Below are 25223 nucleotides of genomic sequence, written 5' to 3'. Positions count from 1 at the left end.
GTGATGACCAAGTATCCCACCACAACGACACAAGCCTCTTACAAACAACCCCACTAACGTCAGATGACGGGACACAATGGGAGGCTGGCTGAGGCAGGAGGACTGCAGCCTTGGCTGCAGCATCAGCAGCCTCATTCCCAGGCACTCCTACATGGCCGGGAACACACAGAAAGCTGACAGGAGAGCCATCTTCAGCAAAAGAATGGAGGGACTGCTGGATCCATTGCACCAAGGGATGGACCGGATATGGAGCTCCAAGGCTCTGAAGAGCACTGAGTGAATCAGAGCAGAGTACATACGATGAATGGCGGTGGCGCCATGCATACTGAACGGCCTGATGGAGAGCAAAAAGCTTGGCCGTAAAGCTGGAACACTGGTCGAGGAGCCGGTATTTAAAGGTGACGGCCCCGATGACAAAGGCACAGCCGACACCATCATCAGTTTTGGAGCCATCAGTGTAAATAAAGGTGTGACTGGCAAGTCGCGCACGAAGTTCGACAAACCGTGAGCAATACACTGCAGCCGGAGTACCCTCCTTCGGGAGCGAGCTGAGGTCGAGATAAATATGAACCGGAGCCTGGAGCCAAGGTGGTGTCGGGCTCTCACCCTCTCTGAAGGTGGTAGGGAGGGCAAAATCCAATTGTTGAAGCAGGTGACGAAAGCGGACTCCAGGGGGCAGCAGGGCAGACACATACAACCCATACTGACGGTCGAGAGAATCGGCGAAGGAGGACTGATAAGAGGGGTGGTCGGGCATTGACAACAGCCGGCAGGCATACCGACAAAGCAGTACGTCGCGCCGGTAGGTCAATGGTAATTCGGCAGCTTCAGCATAAAGACTCTCGACGGGAATAGTGTTGTATGCTCCGGTCACAAGACGTAACCCCCTATGGTGGATGGAGTTGAGACGGCGTAAGAGGGACGGCCGAGCAGACGAGGCTCCCATAATCCAGCTTTGATCGGACTATGGACCGATACAAGCGAAGCAGGACAGTGCGATCCGCTCCCCAAGATGAACCACTAAGAACTCTGAGGACATTAAGGCAACGTGTACAACGGGCAGCCAAATAAGAGACGTGCGGCGACCAACGAAGTTTCCTGTCCAGTGTGAGCCCTAGAAACTTAGTTGTTTCCACAAATAGGAGAACAATGGGACCGAGATGTAAGGATGGCGGAAGGAATGCTTTATATCGCCAAAAGTTGATGCAAACCGTCTTCTCTTCAGAGAACCGGAAGCCATTTGCCACACTCCATGAGTATAGGCTGTCTAGACAACACTGAAGGCAGCGCTCCAGGAGGCATGTTCTCTGGGCACTGCAGTCATCGACAAAAAGAGAGCCTGAGACATTAGGTGGAAGGCAATCCATAATTTGATTGATCGCTATGGCAAAAAGGGCTACGCTCAAGACGGAGCCCTGAGGCACTCCGTTCTCCTGGAGGAAGACGTCTGACAATACGGAACCCACACGTACCCTAAACTTTCGATCTGTTAAAAAGGAATCAATAAAAAGGGGCAGGCGACTGCGTAGACCCCACCTGTGCATGGTGCAGAGGATACCTCCTCTCCAACAGGTATCATAAGCCTTCTCCAAATCGAAGAACACGGCTACCGTTTGGCGCTTTCGCAAAAAGTTGTTCATGATGAATGTCGACAAGGTCACAAGGTGGTCAACAGCGGAGTGGCGGCGATGAAAGCCGCATTGAACATTGGTAAGTAGCCGTCGAGATTCAAGAATCCAAACTAACCGAGCGTTAACCATGCGCTCCATCACCTTACAGACACAGCTTGTAAGAGAAATGGGGCGGTAACTAGAAGGAAGGTGTCTGTCCTTCCCGGGTTTGGGTATAGGAACCACGACGGCGTCACGCCAACACATGGGGACTTGACCTTCGGTCCAGATGCAATTGTAGGTACGAAGAAGGAAGCTTTTGCCTGCCGGAGAAAGGTGTGCCAGCATCTGAACGTGAATGGCATCTGGCCCCGGAGCAGAGGACCGGGACAGTGCAAGTGCACGTTCGAGTTCCCGCATAGTAAAGGGGGCATTATAATTTTCCAGATTCAGCGAGTGGAAGGAAGGTCGCCGAGCCTCTTCTGCCTCTTTCCTGGGGAGGAAGGCAGGGTGGTAATGGGCGGAGCTTGAAACCTCCGCGAAAAAGCGGCCGAAGGCGTTGGAGACATCCACAGGATCAACAAGGACCTCATTACCTGAGGTCAGGCCAGGTACCGAGGAGTGGGCCTTAATGCGCGACAGCCGGCGCAGGCCACCCCAGACGACAGAAGAGGGAGTAAAACTGTTAAAGGAGCTGGTGAAAGAGGCCCAACAAGCTTTTTTGCTGTCTTTGATGACTCTACAGCATTGCGCTCGGAGTCATTTGTATCCAATACCATTCGCCAACGTAGGATGGCGGCGAAAGGTGCGTAAAGCACGTTGTCGAGCACAGATAGCGTCTCTACAAGCCTCATTCCACCAGGGGATGGAAACGCGACGTGAAGAAGAGGTAGTACGAGAAATGGAACGTTTGGCAGCATCGATGATAACAGCCGTGAGGTATTCGACCTGACTGTCACAACTGAGAAAATCGTGGTCCGGAAAGGTCGCCAGGGAGGAGTAAAGTCCCCAGTCAACTTTCGGTATGTTCCAGCTCGAAGGACCTGGGGATGGGGTGTGGTGCAGGAGACGAACGACACAGGGGAAGTGGTCGCTCGAATAGGTGTCAGAAAGGACATACCACTCGAACCGACGGGCAAGAGTGGTAGAACAGATCGAGAGGTCCAAGTGGGAGTAGGTATGAGTAGAGTCCGAGAGGAAAGTCGGGGCGCCAGTATTGAGGCAGACAAGATTGAGATGGTTGAAGACATCCGCCAAGAGGGAGCCTCTCTGACAGGATGCAGGAGAGCCTCAAAGGGGATGATGGGCATTGAAGTCGCCAAACAATAAAAACGGCGGAGAAAGCTGAACAATCAGGTGCATCATGTCAGCCCGACTAACTGCGGATGACGATGGAGTGTAGAAAGTACAAACAGAAAAAGTAAAGGCAGAAAGAGTAATACGGACAGCTATTGCTTGGAGTGGGGTGGTCAATGGGATGGGATGGTAATAGACATCGTCCCGAACGAGCAACATGACCCCACCATGAGCTGGAATACCGTCCACAGGGGTGAGGTCAGACCGCTCCGAGGTATAGTGGGTAAAAGCAATACGGTCAGTTGGGCGCAACTTGGTTTCCTGGAGACCAAGGACGAGCGGACAGTGCAGGCGGAGGAGCAGTTGTAATTCATCCCGATTAGATCGAATACCTCGTATGTTCCAATGTAACAAAGCCATTGCTAGTCAGAAAAAAGGGGGAACGAAACGGGTGAAGAGCTGGTCACCTCAACGACCGCGAAGGGCCAGGTTTCGAGGGAACGACGCTACAACCGGAAGGAGGCGGATCCTGTTCCATCAAGTCATCGCCAGCTGCGGCCGCTTTCCCGGGTTGTGGAGGAGGGGCAGCATCATTCGCTGACGAGAGGCCAGCTGAGCGCCTAGCAGCAGAGCGTCCCGGCGAAACTGAGGATGGCCGGGAGCAGCGTCTCACGGATGGAGCGTCAGACAAAACGCGCCGGGGTGGAGAGGGGGATAAGGACTTCTTCTTGGAAGTCCGATGAGCCATGGGGATGGTGGACTGGACCCAAAGAAGGTCCTGCAGCACGGGGTCCGTTTTGGAACGCCGGACCTCGGGAGCCGGGGTCCGGAACATTTCCCCGATGGACGCCTGAGAAGAGGATCGCTTCTCAGGCAGCAGAGGGGGAGGAGGAGGAAGGGTGGCCCCTGGGGCAGAGGGGGCAGGGGCCGCGAGAGAGGAGGATTTGGAAGGGAGGGATTTGGGAGGCGGAGGCATAGACCTCGGATGGGGTGAGGAGGTGGAGGGGGGAGGATACTGTGGAAGGAGTGGACACGACTGAGGCAAACGAAGTTGTCAACGTCACGGGATGGAGGCGGTCATACTTCTTCCTGGCCTCAGAATAAGAGAGACGATCCAAAGTTTTTAATTCTTGAATCTTCTTCTCCTTCTGATATGCGGGGCAGTCTAAAGTTCTAGGCGAGTGGATGCCAGGACAATTGACGCACTGAGGTGGTGGGGTGCATGTATGTTCCTCACGAAGAGGATGGCCACAATCGCCACAAAGGGGCTCAGCCTCACACCGTGACGACATGTGCCCGAAGCGCAAACACCGAAAGCAGCACATAGGAGGTGGGACGTAAGGTCGCACGTCGCACCGGTAGCACATCACCTTTACCTTCTCCGGGAGAACATCCCCCTCGAAGGTGAGGATAAAGGCCCCAGTGTCGATGCGACGGTCTTTGGGGCCGCGCTGGACTCGCCGGACAAAATGCACGCCTCGGCGCTCCAGGTTGGCCCTGAGCTCCTCATCAGATTGCAGCAGGAAGTCCCAATGAAAAATAACCCCCTGCGTCCTATTCAGTGCCAGATGCGGGACAATGGACACTGGGATGTCCCCTAGTCGGTCGCATGCCTGGAGCGCCGCCGACTGTGTGGCGGAGGTGGTCTTTATAAGAACGGACCCCGAACGCATTTTACTGAGAACCTCGATTTCCCCGAAGATGTCCTCAATGTGCTGGACAAAGAACATGGGCTTGGAGGTGGCGAACGTCCCCCCATCGGTCCGAGAACAGACTAAATAGCGGGGGAAGTACTTCGCCCCAAGCCGGCGAGCCTGTCCTTCCTGCCAGGGAGTGGCCAAGGGGGAAAGGGCGGGAGAACCAGAACCAGAGACAGTACCTTTCTTTTTAAAAGACTCTGCCGCAGATCGACCTGATACATGTTGACGTTTCATCTGCGAAATGTCCACCCCGATACCACCCACTCCGACCAGGGGCTCTCCCCACGGGCGCCACCCAGCCTCAGCAAGGGCCACCTGGCAGGATGACCGTTGCCAGGAGTCCTGATGCCCCAAGGAGACGGGCATCTACTCCTTGGCCGACGTGGGGAGGGTGCAGCTCAGGTATCGGCAGTACGATCCCTGTGTAGTCAGGGGGCTACAACCTAGAGGGTGCATGACGACCCCACCACAACGGGCTGGCTACCGTGCTGGATTTCGGGTGCCATGGAAAGTCCATCATGATCGTAGGTGCAGATGGGGACGCACTATGGGCGTAACTTGTGCAACCCATCAGGCGTTTAGGCCCAATTTGAGGAATAGTGGGTGTGGTTACAACGCCATTATAATGCTGAGTGCCAAGGTCTTAGTGCACTGAGGACCAGTGATACACCACATAAGGCGTCCTTCCCAAAAAGGCTCATACTTCTGTAGAATTTTGAAAAATGGAGTTCAAGCCCCAAGGGGGATCATCACATGGAAGGCTGAAACGGTTGAAACTCCTTTTAGTCGCCTCTTACGACAGGCAGGAATACCTCTGGCCTATTCTTACCCCGGACCCGCAGGGGGGTCGAAGTAGGGAGGATATAAAATGTAGACTGGCAATGGCAAGGAAAGAGTTTCTGAAGAAGAGAAATTTGTTAACATCAAGTATAGATTTAAGTGTCAGGATGTTGTTTCTGAAAGTATTTGTATGGGGTGTAACCATGTATGGAAGTGAAACGTGGACGATAAATAGTTTGGGCAAGAAGAGAATAGAAGCTTTCAAAATGTGGTGCTACAGAAGAATGCTGAAAATTAGAAGGTAGATCACATAACTAATGAGGAGGTATTAAATAGGATTGGGGAGAAGAGAAGTTTGTGGCACAACTTGACTAGAAGAAGGGATCGGTTGGTGGGATATGCTCTGAGGCATCAAGGGATCACCAATTTAGTATTGGAGGGCAGCGTGGAATGTAAAAATTGTAGAGAGAGATCAAGAGATGAATACACTAAGCAGATTCAAAAGGAAGTAGGTTGCAGTAGGTACTCTGAGATGAAGAAGCTTGCAGAGGATAGAGTAGCATGGAGAGCTGCATCAAAACAGTCTCTGGATTGAAGACCACAACAACAACAACAACAACAACAACAACAACAACAACATATTTAAACTTCAGCATTCTTCTGTAGCACCACATTTCAAGAGCTCTTACTGTTTGAACTGTTTATCATCCATATGTCACTTATGTACAATGATACATTCCAGGCAAATATCATCAGGAAAGAATCACTCAAATTTAAATTGAACATAAATAAATTTCTCTTTTTTAGAAACAGATTTCTTACTATTGCCAGTCTGCATTTCATACCCTCTCTACTTTGGCTTTGGTCACTTATTTGCTGCCAAAATAACAAAACTCGTCTACTTTTAGCATCTCATTTCCTAATCTAATTGCCTAAGCACCACCTGATCTAATTTGACTACATTCCATTACTCTTAAGTTACTGTAATTAATATGCAGCTTATCTTTTTCAAGACACTATCCATTCTGTTCAACTGTTCTTCCAAGTCCTTTGCCATCTCTGACAGAATTACCATGTCATTAACATACCTCTATGTTTTTATTTTTTCTCCCTGAACTTTAAAGCCCTTTTCAAATTCCTTAGTTTCCTTTACAGCTTACTCAATACACAAATTGGATAACATTGGGGATAAGCTACAGCCCTGTCTTACTCCCTTCTCAGCTAACGCTTTCCAAGTAACTGAAACAGTTCACTCAAGCACTGAAAAATCTGTTTAAACACATCACTGAACACACTGACTTACTTCTATCAGTCACTCAAAAAACTATTGAAACAAACAAAATTGGACATTTCAACAATGTTTTTAGTAATATTGCAGCTGCAATACCTCAGAAAATATTCGTAAATAGAAAAGGTATGTCTTACATCAACAGACACAATATATGTGGATTTTGTTTTTAAACAGCAAGCACTATTCTTGTTAATTGCTACATCTTCCCCTTCACAATTTTTGCCTAAGATTTGCTGTTTATCAACACCTTTACACACATCCTTCATTACTGTCACTAAGATTCACTGGGATTCTTTCTCAAAATGCTCCTCCACTGTTCTCATGGCTGAAGTCACGAAGGAGTGTCAGTGTATGACAATAATCATCATGCAGTTCTTTTACTCCTACTAGTTCTATCATCTATCTTACAGCTGAAGAATCATCTGACAAAACATCTAAAAATCTGCACATAGCCTGAAAAATATTACAGATCTACAATACTGATTCCTATTAAGTTTCCCCGAGCTTATGTGATATAGGAAGATGCTAAGGGAAGTGTTTTAATTCATATATACTTTTGTATTCTGGTAGGTTCTTTTATAAAGATTTTCTCAATGAAAGATACAAATTTGTTCACAAATGAGTCATCTTCTTTTAACATCTTGCAAACTTGACAATTAGGTCGGGTGTTTTAACTTACAGAACACAGACTTTAGACTGAAAACGCAAGCAATTGGTAAGAAGGATGATATGTAAGCACTAATCATACTCAATCATATTTTATTCCACCAGGCCACAACACGAACCATTCATAAGGTAGTATTGTCTGTTTTTATATGAAAGCAAGTTAACAGACACATGGGTTTGACTTTTTCTCCATTCAGGGGTCCCACTAAAATATTCATTACATATCTATTCTGCTTGCAAGTGGTTTCAACTAGAATAAAATACACCAGCTCATCAGATGATTTGTGACACTTTTTTACATATAAAGGTTGAAGATACAATTTTCTTAAAGTAATCTCATAGGGAACAGACTTCCTGACATACCTCCCCAGATACAATTTCATAATGAGATTGCTGAGCTTGGAAGGGAAATACCACATAGTAGGAATGCCACCGTGTCATAAAAGAATTATTTCTACTTATTGAACATTAAGATGCCCGTGTCTCACCAATCAACTACTGTCACACATTGCTGCATTGTAGTTTCTTATTCTTGGCACCCTTAGTGCTTGCCATGTGCTGTCTAAAGGCCTTTGACACTTAGCATTAATTGTGACAGAGACATTACAAATGCTGCATGTTACAACAGGTCCATCACCCTGGATGACATCAGTCAACTAACGATGTCATACATTCTCCCAGCTCTTATTTGAGATTTTGGTGGCCAGAATTTTGACAAACAAGAAAAATGAATAAAGTAAAAAGAGCACCACAAGTCACACAACCTACATTTGCCACTGTGTGTGATGTACAGGAACTCCAACTTCCTGTGCTCATACATTGGTCATGAGACACACATCTGTCTATCCTTCTTGCGATCCAGAACACTTGAAACTTCTTGGCAGATTAAAACTGGGTGACAGACCAGGTCTCAAACCTGAGACCACTGCCTTTCACAGATAAGCACAACTCACGACCCTCCCTCACAGTGCTACTTCCACCAGTACCTCGTGTCCTACCTTCCAAACCTCATAGTAACTATCCTGCATCTGAGAAGTTTGGGTGGTAGGAGACAAGGTACTAGTAGAAGTAGAGCTGTGGGGGTGGGTTGTGGATCATTCCTTGATAGCTCAGTTGGTAGAGCACCTGTCTCCAGTTCCAGTCCCAGTCTGACACACAGTTTTAATCAGCCACAAATTTTAAAATCAGCACACATTCTGCTGCTGAATGAAGTTTCATTCCATAATCAAGAACACTTTCTAAGAGACATAGTGTTCTGTTACTGTTAAATATACGCTTTTGAGTTAAAGCTCACAGTGGAGTCTCTAAAGCCCTTTTCCCCATTTGGAAATTGTTAATTTGATATGACACACGAACAGCATTGGAAGAATTTTTATTTGAATAAGTATTAACAAAGTCATTCCTATGAGCTTCTGCTTCTCCAGTCCTCTGTTCCACTCCTTTTTGATGATGTCCAGCCTCCTCCTTCCTCTCCTCTTACCTTTGATGACTCTTCACTGCAGGCAATTTGTTCACACTGTATGTCTGAGGCAACTTATTTTCACTTTCGTATCACTTCCACTCGTTGTCTTATCTTTCCCCCTTTTCAAGTATTTCATTCCTCGTGCAATCTTGTCTTATTTCACTGTGTGTATTTTTCTCCAGAAATGCAGTTCAGAGTTACCTAAGCATTTTTCTTCTTCTTTTCAATTGTTTGTGATTGACCACATTCCAAATAAAATACTCTGCAAATCTGTCTCATAGTTCAATGGGAATCTTTTTTGCCGTCAATAAAGCTTTCATCTTTTTCAAAAGCTTTCTGCCCATATAGTCTGTTCATTTCCACCACACAGCTTACACTTTCCATCACCAAATTTCCTAAATACTTTTCCTGTACTTACATTTATTCCAGTGTCTTTTCTCATTTTTAATGTCCTCTCTATCACACATTGCAGTTATTCCTCTGATTCTGTGAACATTGCTCTGTCATTTGCATATTTAATCATCTTTTGCCTTCCTTCTCCTACTAATGTCTCTCTTGCTTTTTTAAAATGCAATGGGGTGGACAGAGGACGAGACAGGCGGGAGGCAGGGAAAGGGATTGGGGATGGGTGGCTTGTGGCAGATGGAGGCAGCCAGTTTCCCAGCTAGGAATCCAGGGTGGAGGGGTGGGAGGTACATGTGCTAGGCAAGTGATGCACAGTTGGTGGAGCCAGTGGGGAGCAGTAAATGCTGAAGCTGATGTGGGGACTTGAACTGGGATGCTTTCCATTTGGTATGATCTAACGAACACGTGTAGCTTATCAAATGCAACAGAGTGGTGAACACCTCTATCTCCTCTAAAGCTTGTATACTTGTGTGTGTGTCTTAATTCCTCTCATTGTCATTTTGATCCATGTACAATATGTGTTCATGTTGAAATAACAGACTATTAGAATCTTCATTGAAGGCAGGTTCTCAGAATATCAAAAATGGCTTTTCACAGAATACAAAAGTCTTCTTTGAGCTACTACAGTCTATATGACTTGACGCAAATCAGAAATTAACAATATTGGAAGATAGTGCATTGTAAGCTGTCAGTTTCATACATCTGAATGATCACTGTTGGCTGACAGCTGCCTTTCAATCTCTAAAGTTACAAGATGGAGACTGACCTTTTCATGGCTGTGTTATGCCCAGGTGTTTTATTAATGTAACTGGCTAAATGTTTTATCATAATGCTTTAATTAAATTATATGCTACCTTCTTGCTATTTGCTCAAATTATGTTGCATTTTCTTAAATGTAGGCTAAACAATCAATTATCATGGCTGATGAATGAAGTTCACAAAAAAGTTGTTCTAGTAGTTTAAACTAACAAAATGGGTTATTAGGACTGTTTGAGAATAAGCACATGGTAAACATGATGGAGGAGAGGAGACTTGCCCATAATACATGAGCATTCCAGCCAACTGTGATCTTCCACACTAATTTTATTACTGTAAGACATAAAAACACTCAGTTTAACCCTGGCAGTTTTTAAAATTACTTTATATGATTATTTTGAAATATACAAATCTTGGAGAAATGAAGATATGGTACCATGTTTTTGAAGCCAATGTAAGAAATCACCTAAAAACCACAATATCACAGACCAGAATTCTGTACTTTGGATCACTGAGGAGAGAGTGGTAGGGAAAGCAGAGACTGACATTCAATCAGTACTGTATTCTGCCTGTTACAACCACAAATATTTCTTACCACCACTTCACTACATTAACAGGTAGAACGAGTCCTGTGCAGCTGAAAATTTCATACATAATATACATAACACATAATATGATTAATTATTAAGATACATTAAATGCAAATGCCTGAGGACTAGTAATGGATTGTTCACACTGGCACAGAGGTTCCAAGAAGAATCTAGGTTTGAAATGTGGAAAATCTATTGCTTACCTATCAGTTGTGCCCAAGTAAAGATCTTTGCCACAGCATTCTATGGATTCAATCTGCAAAATAAAGAGAGAAATAATTATCTCAAAAGTCCAATAGGAGCATTTGCATGACAAAGTTCACAAATAAAACCAATAAGCAACTGCCCACATCTTTATGCAAATATTTTAGCAACAAGAATATTTCCCACTCAGTACAAATTTGCAATAAATGAAAATATCTCTTGTAATCCTTTTCACAATATGTGATGAAATGCTTTTACAAGCACACTTACGGATCTTTTAAATTAAAGAGTATAATTAGAAAAATACCATAACATTTAAATCATGAACCATACACCATAAAATGCAGTTTCACATTTGCATCAAAAGTTATTAAAAACATTTACAGAAACTATGTAACAAACAATTACGTACTTCATTGTCCATGTCTCAGGCTTAGAACATACATATGAGAGAAGTGACAATGTACTTGTCATCTTCTCTTAAAATTAAATTGTCAAAATTATTTGAACATTTGTGGTTTTTCAGCATTTTTTAGAGTACACCAACGGTAAAGTGTCAGGTGAAAAGTCAGATATTCATTACTAATTTGCTAGTAATTTTGGAATTAGAATGATTGTATCTGTAGACTTTTTAGGTCCTTCCACAATTCATGGCATTGGACAATGTGTCCCAACACAGGTTCACTTTCCACTGCCACACTTAACTCTCTATCAATGCATCAATTTCTGATAAAGACAAGTCCGTACACTACACTGTACAACACAATTAAAGGACTACTTTTTCAAAATCCCATAATTCTCTCCCACTTTGAAGCAGAAGTTTGAAATTTGGCTCAAATGTGCCTACAATCTTCCTCTGTAATGGTACAAAGGTGTGGCAGCTCTGATGTCACCCTCGGTATCAGCGATGCTTCAAATAGCAAGGTATTGACACATACATAAAGGGGCAAGAGCTCAGAAGTTCATGTGAAGTGTAAGGTGGATTAATGATGTCACATTGGCTCCAAATTTCACCACTGTTCTACCCAAACCCACTGCGAACATCACAATATAGGAATATCATCACACAGCCTCTTACACACATTTCATCCCATTTTTCAACGCCTCTGTGATGCAAGTCAGAATCACAATGTCCACCCTTGAAATCACACAGTTTTCTCATGGCTGGTCGAGGAAAACACTTCAGACACACTGCCACTCAGAATTCTCATGAAAAGGCCTCAGGAAGTGGAATAAATGGCATCAGTGAAATCACTCCTTTCCTTGAGGCATTGATTCTTATACATTTCGTGGTCAAAAATGACATTTCAAAGTGCGGTTGATATTCTTGACAACTTTCAACACTGCTGATGCCCCCCAATTGATTCAATCCCTTTCTAAGGACGCTGTGGTGCTGTAAATCCATTTAATGCGATCTGACCCCTTTGGAGTGGGACTACAATTTTTGCTTGGGTATACAGGGTGGAATAGCCAGGGACCATTCAGAGCCATTTGATTAAATTAGAGTGTGATCCAAAGCAGAAAGAGGTGTTTATGTTTTTTCAGCCCTCCTGTTTTGTGCCCTCCTGTGGTGTGATCACAGGGTGTGTAAATAAAATGGCAAAAGGTCTTTCTAAGAGCACTCAGTTCAGCAACACCCTCAGCTGCACTACACTCCAATAGGGTCAGATCACATCCAATGGGAAACCAGCCCTACAACATTCCTAATAAAAGGTTGAATCATCTGGGGTCTCAGCAGTGTCCAAAGTTGTCAAGAACCACACTGCAAATTGTCATTTTCGATCACGAAATGTGTGGGAATGAATGCCCCTAGGGAAGGTGTAGTTTCACTTATGTCCTTTATGTCATTTCCTGAGGCATTTTCATGGGGATTCTGAGCATTGGTATGTCTGAAATGTTTTCCCCTACCACCCATAAAAAATTGCACGATTTCAGTCCTGAGCTCCATCACATAGGCACCAAAGGAAGGAGTGAAATGTGGGTAAGAGAGGGTGTGATGACTTTTCCGCTGTGCAACACGTTCATGGTGGCATTAGGCAGAATTGTAGGGTGTCAATGTGACATTATTAACTCACCTTCACCTCACGTGAACTTCTGAGCTCTGGCCTTTTATTTCGCATACGCCGACGTCCTGGTGTATGGAGCATTGCTGAGCCTGAGGATGATGTTGCAGTGTGCCATTCTTTTGCACCACTACAGAGGAAGATTGTAAGCACCTTTGAGCCCAATTTCAAACTTTGGTGTCAAAATGGGAGACAGTCGTGGGGTTTCAAAAAAAGTGACCCTTTGATTGTGTTCTGCAGTGTATATTAAACTCTTACCAGCATAAATTAGTAAATAGATTAATCAGACTAGAGTGAGGTGGTGAGGAGTTGATGTTGAGGTAGGAGAGAAATTGTTCTTATGATATGAACCATACATCTCACTGCATTTATAAACTATCTTGTACACTCTTGACTTTTATCTCACCCAACAGTGATCTAATTTTGGCATGTATGTGTAATATACTTAATATGTCTGATGATTCTTGTGTATGTGATGATTCTTCATGATAGAATGCCAGGGTATGACTGCAGCTAACACTAAATGTAATTTCATACTCTAAGTAACTACTACCAACAGTTTACTCCTTATTGTAGGATGTCGGAACATGGAGCAACTGACAGTTCTTATATAATTTTGTGTTCACATAATCTATTTGCTTATTCCACCCAAGCCATTTTGTGCCCAATAATTCAGCTCCTTTACTATGATTATAACACATGTATACATCCATTCATTCATTATTTGACTTGTCTGCCTATTTACATGACAAATTTTGCAGTCATAAATGATATAGTAATAAGTAGCCAGTTCAGTTAGCTAAATGCAGTTTAATTCCATGTAAAAGGAAACAGGAGCTATATTATAATAGGTAGGACAGGCACATTCCAGTTACAGAACTGCCAAGTATAAATTTGATTTGTGCATGCAAACATGCATTACTTTTAGAAACTGGAGTTACAGACAATTACACGATAGAGATACAAGAAATAGGAAAGTAAGAAATTTAAACAATTATGAAATCACTGAAGAGTAAAAACTACTAAGTAAGGCAAGTGACTGGTGCACCACACATTAAGGCTGTACTAAATCACCTTCCGCATCCATGCTATTTGTGATAAAGCCACACATGGCCCCAAGGTGTCCTAAATTGCGAGCACCTCACCACCATTCATTTGCTAGGTATGGGTTTGGCAAATCCTGGTTTCCTTAGGAGAGACTGGTGAGCACCACCAATCCTGTGTACCTGTAAGCTCTGAGCCTGCTTTAGCAACCACCATGTGGCACAATGGTGAAATTTTGTGTGTCACAGGGAATGGGGATCTTGGCTTAACCATCTAGTTTGTAAGTATGGTCAAAACGTATATAAAACCCTCAGTCTCAAAGTGTGCTGCGTGTCGATGAGATACTCAACTAGAGGTGGAATGGTCGTAAGTGGGAAACATCTGGTTAAAATGCCACACCTCAATTGTATAATTCTTACCAGACATATGGGGCCTGCTCTGAGTGGACTACCCCCATTTCCCTAACTGCTTATGGGACTGAGATGGGACCCTCGAACTTATCCCTTTCAATTCCCAGCAGAACGTGTGTATTGCTGGTGGGTAACAACATCCAACCTAAAAAGAGGGCTCATGAAGCCAGTCCTCCTAACACAGGGTGTTTCCATGTATAATAACAGAATACATGCTGTTGGAATTCCGTTTCAATAGTTACAAGGAAAGAGGGCAGCTTTGAGAAAGTTTCACCTTTCTACATTCAAAAGGATTGAGATGGTGCTTGGTCACTTTAAACTCTGTTAAGTAATTGAGAAATGAGATAATGTTGGTTAACACTTCTAGTTTCCAACAAGTGGCGAACCTCCAGAAAGCTAAATGCCTTGTGGAATATGTTATCAAAATGGAGCTACACAACACTTTGAAGTACAGTGAAGGTGTTCTGTCATGCACAGATATTGTTGAAATTGCCAAAAATGAACTGAGAGATGAGTCGGCTCACAAAAGTGTCACTGATATGTAAAATATAATGAAATGGGTACATGGTGAACTAGTTAAAACAGATTCCTTCAATCTTACCTTTAGTAGCCCAACACTTATCGGGTGTATCAAGGCTGGCTTCCTTCATTTAAATGTGCAGCATTCTGTTCCAAACCCAATCTACTGTTTTGAATGCCAGCACTACGGGCACACCTCTGTAGCTTGTAAGGGAAAAGCCACTTATGGTAAATGTGATAAGGCTGCCCACAAAAGCATTGTTTGCTCTTCTCCAAAGTGTGTCATTTTCTTATGGATCATCTTTCTGTAACAGAGACTGCAGCATCTACCTCAAGGGAAGGAAGATACAGGAGCTCGCAACAACAAAGCATGTCACATATGATGAGGTCAAAAAGTCCTATAACGGCATGCAGCCTCCCATTTTCACTGCTTCATTTGCTTCACCTCTAACAAAGCCTATTCCAAAAGCCAATGCCTCTGCACAAACAGAGGTTGATAGTGTGGTCACTGCTATCTGTGTTTGTCAGTGCTGTAGAGGTGCTGTTATTCTGGTGCCCATAGCTCTCCCAGAACGTAAGACTAGGCCACAGATGCCAACATAGTACAGCTTCCAGCACCTCAAAAGGTAGACTCTTGTAAGCAGGCCAGCATTGTTACTAATACTGCTGCAGAAGTTCCTATGAAGTCTTCTCTGGCAAAGAAACCAAATGGCACGCATCGGCAGCAGCAGCAGAAGGAGAAGAAGAAGAAGAAGACAGGTCATAAACTGTCAGACCATACAGAACTCATTCCCTCTGATGGTTCTAATGATTTGGTCTCAGATATAATGGAATATGAAGTCTGTTTGGATAACCATCTACCCCTAGACCAAGCCTACATACTCTGCAGGACTTCTACACCAATGGATAGACGGGGCGGAAGAAAAATCTCACTGATAAAACAGCTCCCATATTACAGTGGAACAGCAATGGGTTCTGTACATGTGTGGAGGACCAAACTCCTAGCACAGGTATGTCACCTGTGCTTGTGTTTAAAAGAATCACATTTTAAACTAACTGACACACCTGTACTACTAGGCTACACCCTCCACTGCAAGGATGACAAGTGGGAAAGGGGCCAAGGGATGGGTAGCTGTGTTTGTCAATGACACATACCACTCCTCTGCTCTAAATCCAGTTACTAACATGCAAGAAGTTGCCACTGATGTTCATGTCGATCAAAGGATCACTGTATGCAGAAAGCTGTAGATTCCAAGGCCCTCACAGATCTTTTGGGTCAACTCCCTGGGCCATTCATCCTACTGGGAGACCTCAATGTCCATAATGCATTATGAGGCTTTCACTCTACTTGCTCCAGGTTGGTTGGTTGGTTGGTTGGTCCAGGGGATGGGACCAAACAGTGAGGTCATTGGTCCCATCGGATTAGGAAAGGATGGGGAAGGAAGTCAGCCATGGCCTGTCACAGGAACCATCCTACCATTCACCTAAAGTGATTTAGGGAAATCTCCTCACTCCAGGAATCAAGTTTAAGACAGTCTCTGAGGAGCTATGCATCCACAACAAGGACAATCCCAGTCATTTATCCACTACTGCTGCGTCGTACTCAGCCAAAGACCTCTTTTACTGGTCCACTGACACCACAGACTCTACTTATTGGGAATTTACTGATGACCTTCATTTCAGTGACTATTTCTGACTCTGGAGTCACCTTCTGAATGGAGCAATCCTTGAAAGAAAGTTGCTGAAGTGGATCATCTCAAAGCTAACAAGACACTGTTCAGCAAGCTGGCTGTGGTTGCAGCACCTGTAGCCAGACGAATCCACTCATGATGGACAGTGCCAATAATCCGAAAGTAAGAGGACCTCGCTGACCCATACACCATGCAACCATAGCCCAGCCGTAAATGCACAAAAGCCCTATAAAACTGAAGAAGATGCACCCTGTTAGCTCCGCAAGACTTGTGGCTAAGGCACTTGATGATGTTTAGTGCCTTCAGGGTTCTGGATTTCAGGTCTTGCAGGTGTGGTAACGATGAAAATCAGGAGTCAAAAATGAGGCCCCAAAACTGCACTGTGTCTCTAAAATGTAGGTCGGTGTCCCCCATAGTCAAAGCTGACCAAATAAAAAGACAATGAAAATGATTAAAATGAACACACACACACACACACACACACACACACACACACACACACACACACACACACACACACACACACACACACACTTATCTGCAGAAAACTGGAAACCCATCTTTGCAGCCCACTCGTCTAACCTCCGCACTGTAAGTTGCAACTGATGGCTCACCATTGCAACACTGGAGGAGGAACAGAAAACAGGAAAATCGTGTACAAATAAGGAGCACTGCACAGGACTCCTTACAGTAGAAGTGATATTGTTGATGGCTATGGCAAAGAGGATAACACTTAAAACACTGCCCTGAGAAACACCATTCTCCTGCTCAACTCGATCAAACAGCGTGTCACCAACTCAGGTCCTAAAACACTGCTGAGACAGGAAGAATCGTATGAAGATGGGGAAGTGGCCATGAAAGCCCTATTGATGCAGTTGTGTGAGAACACAGCGTCTACAAGGAGTATTGTATGCCTTACTCATATCAAAGAATATGCTGATACAGCGATGCCTACAGAGAAAAGCCTGCCAAATAGCCACATGTAGGAGGGTAAGACTGTTGACAGTGGACCAAAATCTTTGGAATCCACACCGAGAGTGGCTAAGGAGTTGCCTGGTCTCTATCAGCCAGATCAGACGATGGTTAACCATTCGCTCCAGGGTCCTTCCTACACAGCTTTTTAAGGCAATACTCTGATAACTACTGGCACATGTTCAGCCCTTTCCTGGTTTAGGAGAGGGATCAGAATTGCCTCTCTCCACGGGTTGGGAAAGTTGCCTGTCTGCCATATTAAACTGAAACATTTGAGTAGGATTTCCTTTGATGCCGCTAGCAAATGTCTAAGCATGCAGTACCGGATTTGGTTGTGATCAGGTGCTGTGTCACGAATCTCAGTCAGTGCCAATTCGAGCTCCCACATCGAGAAAGGGGAGTTGTAGGCCTCAGAACTGTTGGACCTGAAGTCCAACTTTTCCCTCTCTACAGTCTCACGATAGAGACAAAAAGCCGGATCCTGGCTTGCATTGGCAGCAGTTTGTGCAAAATGTTTGGCCAGCGCCAGAGAAATGTCTCTGGGTGTTGTTTGGAGGCATCCCTATTTCAGCACTGCTGCTATGGGTAAACAGCCACATTTACAGGAAATCCTCCGAATGGCTTCCCATACCTTTATAGAAGAAGTGGAACAATTCATGGAGTCCAGGAACGTTTGCCATGACCTTTTCTTAGTCTCCCTAATGACACATGGAGCCTTGACCCTCATAACTCGAAAGGCCCTAAGGTTGCCTGCTGTTGGTTGGCATTTAAAATGTTGAAGAGCCGCACACCTTTCCTGGATCATGAACAGCACTCATCTGTCCACCATCTGTCCATCTCCTAAGATGACCTGAGGATGGTGGGATGGAGAGGTCAACGGCATGATGGTCCACCCATCCTTGGATGCCGTCACAGTGTTTGAACACAACCAGCTTGCTAAAACGTGTCCAGTTAGCCCTGCTGACCATCCATTTTGAGGGCTTAGCTTCAATGGTGAGCCATTTAGTAGGTGAAGGCGGATTGGGAAGTGGTCACCAGAATGAAGGTCACCAATGAGTCCCACTGAACAGAGTCAGCGAGGGCAGGAGAACAGAAAGAGAGATTGATGGCAAAGAATGACCCAATAGCAGTAGAGAAACGTGTGAAGAGTACCTGTGGTTTTTTTTTTTTTTTTTTCTCCTTGGGGCGCACAACTACAGTGGTCATTAGCACCCAGACTAAATTATGAATGCACTGCAAGGCACAATGTTAAAACAGCAACTAAAAAGGACAACACTATAAAAGGCACATTAAAAGGCAAGGGATTAAAGGAAAAAAGCATAATCAAATGTCCTTAGACAGTTCCGGGCAGATTAAAACTGTGTGCCGGACTGAGACTCGAACTCGGGACCTTTGCCTTTCGCGGGCAAGTGCTCTAGAGTAGAGTCTACCAAGTAGAGCACTTGCCCGCGTAAGGCAAAGGTCCCGAGTTCGAGTCACGGTCCGGCACACAGTTTTAATCTGCCAGGAAGTTTCATATCAGTGCACACTCCGCTGCAGAGTGAAAATCTCATTCTGGTCCTTAGACAGGTTTGTCAAGTGGATAAAACGAAGAACGTGGGCAGCTGCTTCTGGGTCATACGCTAAAATTGCATCCAGAGTACATGGCAGGCCAAGATCAATGTGCAGTGTATTAAAATTCCGACAGGGCATTAAAATGTGGCGTACCGTCAGCACTTGCCCACATGGGCAGAACTGCACCTGCACAGCTGTCAGCAGACGGCGGTGGCTGAACCGGCAGTGTCCAATCCGTAACCGGACCAAAACGACCTCCTCCCCCCCCCGAGAAGGGCGTGAAGAGGTCGTCCAAGCCATGGGGAGAGGTTTCAAGGCCTGAAGCTAGTTTTCAGTAAGTGTAGACCAATCGGCATGCCACAGTGATAAAACGCGCTGACAAATGACCCTGCTAATATCAGATGAAGGCACACAACAAGAAGCTGTCCGGGACCACAGCCTTGGCCGCGGAATCTGCAGCTTCGTTCCCAGGGATATCGACATGGCCAGGAACCCACATAAAGGTAACCGGAGAACCGTCATCCACCAGCTGCTGAAGAGAGCGTTGGATCCGGTGCACGAAAGGGTGAGCTGGATATGGATCACTGAGGCTCTGGATGGCGCTCAGGGAATCAGAGCAGATGACATAAGCAGAATGTCGGTGGAGGCGGATGTAAAGAACAGCCTGGTAGAGGGCAAATAGCTCAGCTGTGAAGACCAAACAATGGTCATGAAGCCGGTATTTGAAACTGTGTGCCCCAACAATAAAAGAACACCCGACACAGTCATTGGTCTTAGAGCCATCTGTATAAATGAAGATCATATTAATGAACTTCGAACGAAGTTCGACAAACTGCGAGCGGTATACCGAAGCTGGAGTAACCTCTTTTGGGAGCGAGCGGAGGTCAAGGTGAATGCAAACCTGAGCCTGGAGACAAGGTGGCATTTGGCTCTCGCCCAGTCTAAAGGTTGCAGGAAGTGAAAAATCAAGGTGCTGAAGGAGGCTACAGAAGCGAACTCCAGGGGGTAGCAGGGCAGATACATACAACCAGTATTGACGGTCGAGAGAGTCATCAAAAAAGGAACGATAAGACGGGTGGTCGAGCATTGATAATAGCCGACAGGCATACCGACAAAGCAGTATATCGTGCCAGTAGGTTAGTGGCAATTCAATGGCTTCAGCATGAAGACTCTTGACGGGACTAGTATAGAACGCTCCAATCGCAAGACGTAACACCCCATGTTGTATAGAGTTGAGGCGGTGTAAGATGGACGGCCGTGCAGAGGAGTATACACAGCTCCCATAATCCAGCTTTGAGCGGACGATCGACCCAATAGGCGAAGTAGGACGGTGTGATCCGCTCCCCACGACATACCGCTGAGAACACGGAGGAAAGCCAAATATGACACATGTGGAGACCAGCTAAGTTTCCTGTCAAATGTAATACCTAAAAATTTTGTTGTCTCCACGAATGGGAGAGCAACGGGACCGAGATGTAAAGACGGTGGGAGAAACTCTTTGTAGCGCCAGAAGTTAATTCAGACTGTCTTCTCGGCAGAAAAACGGAAGCCATTGGCAACACTCCAGGAGTTAAGACAGTCAAGACAACGCTCCAGGAAACGTGTATGCTGCACGCTGCAGTAGATGGTAAAATCGTCCAAGAAAAGGGAGCCTGATACATCAGCTGAGAGGCAATCCATTATTGGATTGATCACTAGGGAAAAGAGAGCGACGCTCAAAACTGAGCCCTGTGGCACCCCATTCTCCTGGCGAAAGGTGTCTGACAGGACAGAACCCACACATACCCTGAACTTTCGATCCATTAAAAATGCACGAATAAAAACAGGGAGGCGACTGCGAAGGCCCCATGTATGCATGGTGCAGAGAATGCCTGCCCTCCAACAGGTGTCGTAAGCCTTCTCCAAATCAAAGAACACAGCCACTGTCTGGCGCTTCCGCAAGAAGTTATTTATAATGAAGGTTGACAAGGTAACCAGATGGTCAACAGCAGAGCGGCACCTACAAAATCCACATTGTACATTGGTAAGTAGGCGTCGAGATTCGAGCAGCCAAACCAAACGAGAGTTAACCATTCGTTCCATCACCTTACAGACATAGCTGGTAAGGGAAATGGGTCGATAACTGGAAGGCAAATGCTTGTCCTTCCCCGGCTTAGGAATTGGGACAACAATAGATTCGCACCAGCATGTGGGAACATGACCCTCAATCCGTATGCGATTATATGTACAAAGAAGAAAACCTTTACCCGCAGGAGAAAGGTTCTTCAGCATCTGAATATGAATAGAATCAGGCTCCGGAGCGGAGGACTGTGACCGGGCAAGTGCACTTTCGAGTTCCCGCATGGTGAATGGGGCATTATAACTTTCACGATTCGAGGAGCGGAAGTTAGGTGGCCTTGCCTCCTCTGCCTGTTTTCGGGGGAGGAAGGCAGGGTAGTAATGAGCGGAGCTCGAAACCTCTGAATAATCGGCCGAAGGCATTGGAGACATCCTCAGGGGCCACAAGGACATCATTCGCGACCGTCAAGCCAGAAACCGGTGAGTGAACCATAGTGTGTTATTACATACATCTACATGGACATCAAAATAAACAGCTTATAACAGGTGAAAAAAGTGTATTTGCCTTACCAGTGTTGGATTAAAAAATAAAAGTTGTTTGGGTGTCATGATTTGATCAGTGTATGGGTGTTGCAGACTTTCTTGGGCAGCCAGTCATTTGACTGTTCCACCACCATCACAATCAACTCCTTTACCACGAGAGGTGGCTGAAAGTGCCACTGGGCTTTAATGTGGAAGTCTTTATAACAACTTAGGCTGATGAATTTATTTCTATGTTTATATGGAACTGACGCTCCGCCAGTGAAGTGATATATTTTACTTGGTTATCTGTTAAACTTGGTTGCTCAAAGTTGATCAAGTATGACTGGAACACAGGCAAAGCACGTGTCGTGTGAGGCATTCAGACATAAGACACGCTCTAGTTTGTTGCCATCTTTGTAATAAGCTACAAAGGTATGAATTGTTGCTTGTGTGTTGAGCCAATGGTAACCCAAGAACTCACGTTCCTTAAGTTCATTTTTCAATATTTTTGGGAGGTTGATTGCTGACTGGCCACAAAGAAAAGCCATGTAAATGATTTTAATTTCTAAAAAGAAGTCATCTGAGGATTTTTTGATGGTTTATAGAGCTGTACAATCAATATAGACCCATTGTTTGTATGTTATCTGGTTGTTACCAGCATCTAACAAGTCTTTACAAGACTAAGTGTTTCTGTTCCTGGACAGAACAGACATTCATCATAACGTGGCAAACATGCAATGAAAGGTTACACACACCTCTTGCAATGCCATCTTTGTAAGGTCTTATTGGAGTATCATTATTATTCTGTGAGCAGAGGAATGTTACACCCAATCCACACAAGCACACAAGTTTGAACTTTTATCGAGTACCACCCACACACACGCACATTGTCCAAGAGTCTTGCCTGGTTTTTTCACCAAACCTTTTCCTTTTCTAGGCTTTTGTATACAGCCTCTTTTTTTGTGCTCATATTAGAATATATATTTTAAATATGTAGGTCTATTTATTAATTTTGAGTTATTAATTTAGCTAGTGCTACACTTTAAAACACAGTTATTTCTATGAAAAGAATAATTTTGTAGCAAAAGTAATAAATCCAACTATGATTTTGTAAAATTGTTATTGGTAGTAAAATAACAGTAACTGACATTTAACAGAATCATAACAAATATAAAATTACTTTTGATAATGATCCCATGCTCATTGCAAGTTGAGGTTTTCTGAACATGTAGTGGAAAACAGTATATTTCACATATACTTGAGAATTTTAAAAACACAGTTTTTCAAAATTCAGTAAATTCAAATTATGCTTTTACAAAAAACTGTATAGTTACATTCGACCAATTACGTTTTATATCATATGAAAGCTCTTTAACAGAACTTTCGCATGAGCTCAGTTTCACTGTTATAACTTAATTAGAAGTTGTGAACGATTCAATACTGTTCTGCAAGTCAAAAATTCAACTGTTTTGTTTACCATCTATTAATACTACACACATATTTAACATAAAATAAATTTAAGAGGGTCAGGTTGTAGCACTTGTTAATTGGACATTGAATAACCCTTCTACGTTGAGACATCTACCAGCACAGTATAGCATTGTTTGCTAAGCCCAGAAATTGCTTTCCTCTTGATTTTTCTAATTTTAGGGGTAATGTAACAGCCATTATCAGCTTAGCAATTGTGTGTTCATTCCATTTATGGAACAATAGCGCAGCAAAATTCTGCAATTTTAATATTTTTCCATAGTACATTCCTTTTAAAGTTCTAACACCTAATTATTTACCCATGGGTGGACAAATTTATAAAGACAACAACCTCTCCACTTCATATCTATCCTAGTAAATTTACACACTAAGCAGTATTACTGAAGATGTGATATTCAAGTTTGATCATTAAGGAAAATAACTGAAGTGGCACCTTAGCACTTGCTTCCAGTGATTAAGGAGAGCTAAGAAAATAAAAATTCGGGCAGGAAGGTGGCAATCGAAAAATAGGTTTTATTTACTAATCTAGGGATCATCTCAACAATGATATAGGAACTGTCAACTTAATACAACAAAAAGAAGTTGCTCAAAATATACATAAACACAATATATATCTATGCGCCAGAACTTCACGACTTTACCACATCAATCGGTAACTTCTCTTCACCTTAATTAGGTAATACATTTATAAACAAATACTATCAATTTCGTGACAAAGGTTTCCATACGTTGCTTGTAGACTAATTTTAAGCCCGTATACTACAAAAGCTGCGGCGAAAGACGCAGAAATTTTTCACATCTCCAAATGGAATCGGCTGAAGCGTATTCTGAATGAACAGTAACCGCATACACTAATGGGTGTTTCAAACAAAAAACTGTATTAATCGTAGCAATCGACCCTCTCCTGATTAAGAACAATGTTTCTTACAGCATTTTGAAATTGCTACCATACTGACAGACAGATTACAGACACACTACCTTTGAAATTTCGCTGTCTCCCGGGCCGTGAAAGGAGTCTATGACAGAGGTACACTCAAATGCTTTCACACTCATATTTCAGAACAAAATGACACATTCACCGGGTTCTGTACATACGAACCAAACAACAACATTACACCTCCATCACAAACAAATGTCACCGCCAGCTGATATGACAGGGCAGCCAACGTATGAACTACGGTAAAATTACCTCTTACATTACTAAGAATTTTAGTCACCAGAAGCGGATAAAAAAAGAAAAACATTTGTTCTGCACACAGACACTAGTCTTCATGGAGCCATCGAGTACATAGCGGGACAGAGTCTTGAAAGGCCAATTCGCACTGGCCGTCAGGTCACGCTAATATACGTAACGGCAGAATTATACCGCTTCCGTTTTGGGCCACAGACTTTTACCACAGTCTAACATTGTGCTTTTACATCATACCAGTACCATCTTTGACTCGATACGGCAAAAGCATTATTCGTTTTGGCGTATTAAGCTGTTTTGTATCATAATTTTCATTAGACCAATGTTGCATCGAAGATTTGGCACATACACCTTAGCCTTATCATTAATTGTGAGTCAAAGGCGCATTAACTATATAAACTTTCCAGAGATACTATAATAACCGAGATAAATGACAAAAATTTTCATACCATTGGTATAGCACATGGCGGTACAGCATAATAAATACTCTCGTGAATCGCAGAGTCGAATGATGTTTATTCACATTCCGCTACAAGCTCATTTTATTTTCCATCCTAACGTTGTTAATACATATTAATGTAATACAAGTACTCGCATGTTCTTCAATATTCATGTTATTTACATTTCCACCTGGTTAGAAAACAAAGGATGAAATAATATTTGGCTGTTTATTTCCGAATATACAGCGATTTCCGGGTATGTGAATTGGTCGGAACCTAAAGGCCAATTCACACTGGCTGTCATGTCACGTCATATCCTGACAAAACATTCTGCAATGCATTTCAAATGACGGCATTCACACTGGCTGTCCCATCAAATCATGGCACCGTCAAGGTTTCTGGAGAAAAAAGTTGTAAAGTTATCAGGGTCCGTATTGTAGTTATTTCAAAAAACAAATTGCCGCCCCTTTGTGGAGAAAAATAAATACATATTTTTGAAACAGAAAAGTTGAA

The 25223-nt window shown here is 43.9% G+C and overlaps 1 protein-coding gene across 2 annotated transcripts in view; it reads right to left on the bottom strand.

Moving 5' to 3' along the window:
• The window catches only part of LOC126248475 (transforming growth factor-beta receptor-associated protein 1-like), a 145941-nt gene extending 121655 nt beyond the window's left edge, over positions 1 to 24286 (bottom strand). Inside the window, exons 1-2 of one of the 2 annotated variants that reach the window (XM_049949491.1) lie at positions 24060 to 24286; positions 10760 to 10812 (exon numbers count right to left, since the gene is read on the bottom strand). In XM_049949491.1, coding sequence (XP_049805448.1) covers positions 10760 to 10812; positions 24060 to 24134 — 128 coding nt within the window. In that variant the 5' untranslated portion in view covers positions 24135 to 24286. The remainder of the gene's footprint in view (positions 1 to 10759; positions 10813 to 24059) is intronic. The other variant, XM_049949490.1, reaches the window with a different exon arrangement.
• Positions 24287 to 25223: the final 937 nt, after the last annotated feature.

The sequence above is a fragment of the Schistocerca nitens genome, chromosome 3 (genome assembly GCF_023898315.1).
Source record: "Schistocerca nitens isolate TAMUIC-IGC-003100 chromosome 3, iqSchNite1.1, whole genome shotgun sequence".
Classification (NCBI taxonomy): domain Eukaryota; kingdom Metazoa; phylum Arthropoda; class Insecta; order Orthoptera; family Acrididae; genus Schistocerca; species Schistocerca nitens.
This window is presented reverse-complemented; position numbering and strand designations above follow the sequence as displayed.